General features: G+C 40.3%; 1 protein-coding gene across 1 annotated transcript; it reads left to right on the forward strand.

Annotated features, from left to right (window-relative positions):
- Window positions 1–457: 457 nt before the first annotated feature.
- myf6 (myogenic factor 6) lies at window positions 458–2224 on the forward strand. The gene is made up of 3 exons (XM_026147599.1): window positions 458–1031; window positions 1660–1747; window positions 1852–2224. Exons 1-3 carry the CDS (start codon window positions 525–527, stop codon window positions 1932–1934), a joined length of 678 nt encoding a protein of 225 aa, XP_026003384.1. The 5' UTR covers window positions 458–524; the 3' UTR covers window positions 1935–2224.
- Window positions 2225–5662: the final 3438 nt, after the last annotated feature.

Raw genomic sequence — 5662 nt, forward strand, 5'->3', positions numbered from 1 at the left:
CAGCAATGATTCCTAACCTTGATTGCCATGTAATCCTATTTGGAAAGGATCATTTTCAATCATTCATTCGTACAATTAAAACTATGCTGCAGACATAGCAGTTAAAGACACTTTTTACAACCCAACCTGGCAACACAGAGCTTTTGTCCAGTTACTTAAAAACACACTAATGAGTTATTAATAACTATTAATGAAGTGTTTTGCTACAAATTAGAGCCCCCTGTGATGTACGGATAAAAGCGAGAAACAGTAATCGCTCTATCCTGTAACATTTACTTTTTCATTGTGAAATATCATAACGCACATGCACCTGTTATGAAACCTGAGGGGACATTTCTGTCTGTACAAAGTCAGTATGTTGTGAAGACCGATTGAAAAAAAAAAAAAAAGATGGTTGTTGCAGTGTGGCAGCCAAAGTGTTGGATAGAGTTTCACATTCTATATATAATCTGTTGACTTGTGTCCTTGCTGCTCTATTTAAATGCCAGAGACCAGTGTGAATACAGAGTGAGGAGCGCAGCAATATGATGGACCTTTTCGAGACCAACAGTTATCTTTTTAATGATTTGCGCTATCTGGAGGAAGCAGATCATGGACCACTACAGCACTTGGATATGGCAGGGGTTTCCCCTCTGTACAATGGCAATGACAGCCCACTGTCCCAAGCGGGTCACGATAATGTCCCGTCCGGTGGGGAGAGCAGTGGAGAGGAGCACGTCCCCGCGCCTCCGGGTCTCCGGGCGCACTGCGAGGGTCAGTGCCTCATGTGGGCCTGTAAGATCTGCAAGAGAAAGACGGCTCCCACGGATAGACGTAAGGCTGCGACCCTCAGGGAGAGGAGGAGGCTTAAGAAGATCAACGAAGCCTTCGACGCACTGAAGAGGAAGACCGTAGCCAATCCCAACCAGAGGCTACCCAAAGTGGAGATTTTACGCAGCGCCATCAGCTACATAGAGAGGCTGCAGGAGCTGCTGCAGACGCTGGACGAGCAGGAGAAAACCGGATCTCCATGTGACGCAAAAGAAAACAATGTGAGCGAGTATACCAACCTGAAGAGGAAACTCCTCATACTATTCACATGAATGTGTAAATCTGTGCATCTGTGGATTTCAGATTATTCCCCACCCGATCAAGAATATCCCAGTTTGGACTTTTAATGTGTTTGTGGTGCTCATTAATGACATTATAACGTGAATGCTTATTACTCTGTGCCACACTGATTTTTTTAATCTAGCAGTGTGGTTTTCACTAATAATATAATTACAAATTTCTCACGTCGTGGTCTTGGAATACTTTTAATTACTTTCTTATTGAATGTTGAATGCTTCTCAGTAATAGCAGCCTGTTTCTGCAATAATTTAAAAGTTTTTTCTTCATATTACAGGCAATAATATTTAATCAATTCGCTCTTATTTATGTAGCCCCAAATCACAACAGTCACCTAAAGGTGCTTTACATTGTAAGGTAAAGACCCTACAATAATACAGAGAATCAAACAAACTCCTATGGAAATGCACTTGGTGACTGTGGGAAGGAAAAACTCCCTTTCATGAGGAAGGAACCTGGCTCATCTGCCGTGACTGGTTCGTGGTGAGGGAAAGAAAACAGGATAAATGAGGCTATGTGGAAAAGAATATGGATAATGTGTGTTTTTTACAGGTGGCCGGTGAGTACCACTGGAAGAAATCCTCTGAGGCTTGGCCAACCTCTGCTGACCATTCCACTTCAGCAATGAACCGCAGAGAAGGTACACACCTTGCACACTACCTTTGCTTGAAGTCAGGTGTAAATTCATTAAAAAAAGAGAAAAAGAGAAAACATCATGTGGTATCATAAGTCCTTTCATTTTAGGAGCCAGTGAGTCTTCCGCGTCCTCCAGCCTCCTGCGGCTGTCCTCCATCGTGGACAGCATCACCAACGACAGCAGGCAGTGAGGACGTCTCAGAAAACTGAAACATTAGCAAACTATCTGACATTTTCAATATGATCTATTCTGATCATCTGTGAACTATTTTTGCTATACTAAACCATTCTGACTTCTGTTTGTAAGTACTTCATTTGTACAGGAAGCGCAAAAGATTTGTACATATTTTATATTGACATGAAGTTTAGATGTATTTATTTTGTGTCCAAAGGCTAACCTTGGCTTTAAGGAAGCTGAAATTCTCTTTATTTAATGTACACAGCTGACCAACAAAATAAATGACTGAGTTCTACTATTGCAGTTGTGCAAACCTTGGTATATTTATTTGCAAGGGCATGCCAGATTGGTGTTTGCAATCCATTGTATTTTGGATGGAACATCTGATCCTTATTAGTTGAGTAACTAATAAGGATAGTTACTCTATTAAACCCTCCTTTACCTTCAGAACTGCCTTAATCCTTCATGACATAGATGCAGTTGGTACTAAGCAGCCCAAAGCATGCCAAGAAAATAACCCCCAGACCATTACACCACCACCATCACTCTGAACCTTGGATACAGCTCAGGAGAAATCAAGACTCATCAGACCAGGCAACTTTTTCCACTCTTCTCTTATCCATTTTTAGCGATTGCTGGCAAATTGTAGCCTCAGTTTCCTGTTTTTATTTCCTCCTGCTGTGATCTGTCCAAGGTGTACCCTGTCTCTTGCCCTAAGACAGCTGGGATAGGCTCCAGCGGAAGTGAATGGATGAATTTCAGTGGGCCTCCCCTGTCTTGTTCTCGGGCTCTTTTGCCACCTCATTTAAAAATGCCCCTGCTGGTTGCATTAAAAAAACCACAACAATTTTAAAAAAAAAGCTATTTGCTCAAGATCTGCCAGTTCCGTTAACATTCAACATTCTACTAGAGGTCCATATAAACCATTTAAACTGCCCTGAAACATTTTGCTGCTCTCTCTGTTCCAACTGGCATCCAGCAGGCCTGAGCCCACAACAGTAACTCGAGTCTCCTCCAAACACAGCGTGCCTCTGCTCTCCTCTCCTATCATATGTTGGGGACGTGGAAACTTGGGTTGCAGGCATAAGTGCAAAGCCCAGCAGGATAATGAAGTTATCTGAGCCATTAATTCATCATCGCTAGCTTCGTCATCTGGTGGCAAAGCGTTCACACACGAGCTATTTAAACGTGTGACATGATGCTAACGACATGGAAATCCACCGAGTCTTGTATTGACATGATAAAGGGGTGTTTGTTGATGATGTTGGGGGGGGGGGGGGGTGCACTGCGCTCCTTCAGATCTTAGCAGATGACACAGAGCCATGGTTGACCTTTGAGACTCTGCCTCATCTCTCAGGCCTGCAGCCGCACACACAGATATGAACACACAAAGTGTCTCTCGTGCACACATGCCAAGTTCATAAGGAGTTAAAGACCTCAATGAAATATTAAGCCAAGGGAGAACAATGCATATCTCAAAGCTTTGATTTAGCAGTGGTGCAAAGAAAAACAATTTTACTCAAGTAGTGTGCTTGGAATCAAATTTGAGGTGTTCCTCCTCTAACTTGAACACACTTTTTGCTATGTATATTGACTCCTTTTCAGTATCTTCAATAATTCATTAAAAACAACCAGGAAGAAAGTTCAGAGGTTTGGAGGCCTTCGTCTGTTTGGTGTTCTATGTATTTTAAGTAGTCTGAAGTGTGTTGAGTGACTGGTTCAGGATGCCAATACGCTCTACAAAGCTAATTAGAGGGACCTTTCTTCCCACAGCTGTGAGGCTTTTTTCATTCTATATTTTATGCCAGTGTTTCCTCTCATTAAGGCACATCATGTACACATGTCCTTTTATTTATTAACTAGTCTAGAACAGGTAATTGAATTGAGTTTGTTTTTAATATAGTGGCTCGACAATTTCCAACAAAAGAAAACCTGCAGCGCTCTTACAAGATCTGTTGGTTTGTGCGTTAGTCTTTCTAGCTTTGGGGCAGTGTGTGTTTCCCTATCTACACAACACCTCTACCACATTTAATATAAAGATACCGGAAATCTTTTTTACTTGAGCATGCATAGGTGCACGTTCTGGATAAAGCATAACACTCATGGTTTTTCTTTAGCTACTTGAGTGTGGATTAATAAAAAATACTTCAAAGTTCAAAGTAAAGGTTTGTGCAATATTACTTTCACAGTACTGTGTACTTTTATTCCCAAAATGAAGCTAACACTTCCAGAACCAAACTAAATTAAAGCTGGTAAACATACACTAATGCAAGGTTCTGTATGATATGGTATTATTCAGCATGCATACATCTTATACTAAATATCCTTTTTTTTCTGTAGAAACCAGACAGAAATCCGATAGCGCTAACAGTAATGTGATTTTAATGGGCTCCTACTCACTCATTCTGATAGCAGTGATACTTACTTTGCAGCTCATATGTGTAGCAGTGGATGTAATATCTGTTACAATGGAGGCCGGTAATCACATTTAAAAAAAGAACTCAGATGAGTGTGTGGGTTTTTGGGGGTGGTGGTGCATACAAGCACATTTCCTTTCTGTGCTGTTAGTAGAGTTGTATTGACTGCATTTTGAACCTCATTGTCTTATTTTTGTGTTTGCACCATCTGACTGTGTGCATGCTCACAGAAATAGCCCTGCTCTCTCCAAGTCCAGACTTTCTCTTGTATGACTTTACGGGGATTTCGGTGTTACTGATGACACCATATAATTGTCATTTGGCTGTGAAGGCAGCGTTTTGAAAGTTAAAGCTGATGAAAGGCGAGCTGTTATAGGAGGGGGGATAAGCCTGGAGGCTGAAATGCTCTGATTTACTCAGACTTTCCTTGAATATCCTGCTAGCAAAGGATTCAGTACTGACGGGGCTGGCGGTGCACCTCTTTCTGCTCGCTGCCAACACAAATGGTGTTGCCACTCATTTTTTTTTTCATTCGTTCTTGTGGGGAATGTAAAATGGACTTGGATTTTATGTGGGTGGGAAATTGCCTTTAACCAAAAACACTGTGCTTTGAAAAATAAAATCCATTGTTCTTTCTTTTGATTTTGATTTTATTTGATCGCTTTTGTTTGCTTTTTTCCTTTCATCCACAGCTTTCCATGTAGAGCAAACTGAGGTAAGGACCCAGTTAGGAGCAATAGAGTTTTTCTTTCAGATTATAACATTTTAAACATCTAATCAGTATGATATTTTAACAGGGAAGTGCCCACTGTTGGGCATTGGAAGGGGTCTTCCCACCCAGCAATACCATTTTCATGTCAGCATGCATTTTTTTTTACTGATAAAGTTAAACTTTATTTATTTATTTATTTATTTATTTATTTATTTATTTATTTATTTATTTATTTATTATATTTATATTTAATAGTTGCACTAACCCAAACCATTACTTTTTCTAAACACACCAAGTAACACATTCCTACTTAAAAACATATTTAAAAATCATACAAATATGTGAACAACTGTGATCTCAATGTTTTAAGCTTAGGTCTTTGGAGTCCACCACACCTCCCATTTTCAAATGTGTTCAGGGACTTAAAATAATGTTGGAAATTCGTGCAGAGGAACCTTTTTTATTTAAGGGAATATTTATGTTCACAAACATGAAACAGCACAAACTGCTGTTGTTTTTATATTTTGATCAGATATTCTGACTTCCTGCCCACCTCTCCATGACTTCCTCTTGCTCCTTCTGTGCCATGAAGTTAACCTAACTCGAATAAAT

Source organism: Astatotilapia calliptera, chromosome 17, assembly GCF_900246225.1.
Source record: "Astatotilapia calliptera chromosome 17, fAstCal1.2, whole genome shotgun sequence".
Taxonomy (NCBI): Eukaryota; Metazoa; Chordata; class Actinopteri; order Cichliformes; family Cichlidae; genus Astatotilapia; species Astatotilapia calliptera.

Coding starts and splice junctions, on each gene's coding strand:
- myf6 (XM_026147599.1), top strand. CDS start 525: ATGATGGACCTTTTCGAGACCAACAGTTATCTTTTTAATGATTTGCGC. Junction 1,032..1,659: donor GTGACGCAAAAGAAAACAAT/GTGAGCGAGTAT, acceptor TGTTTTTTACAG/GTGGCCGGTGAGTACCACTG. Junction 1,748..1,851: donor AGCAATGAACCGCAGAGAAG/GTACACACCTTG, acceptor CTTTCATTTTAG/GAGCCAGTGAGTCTTCCGCG.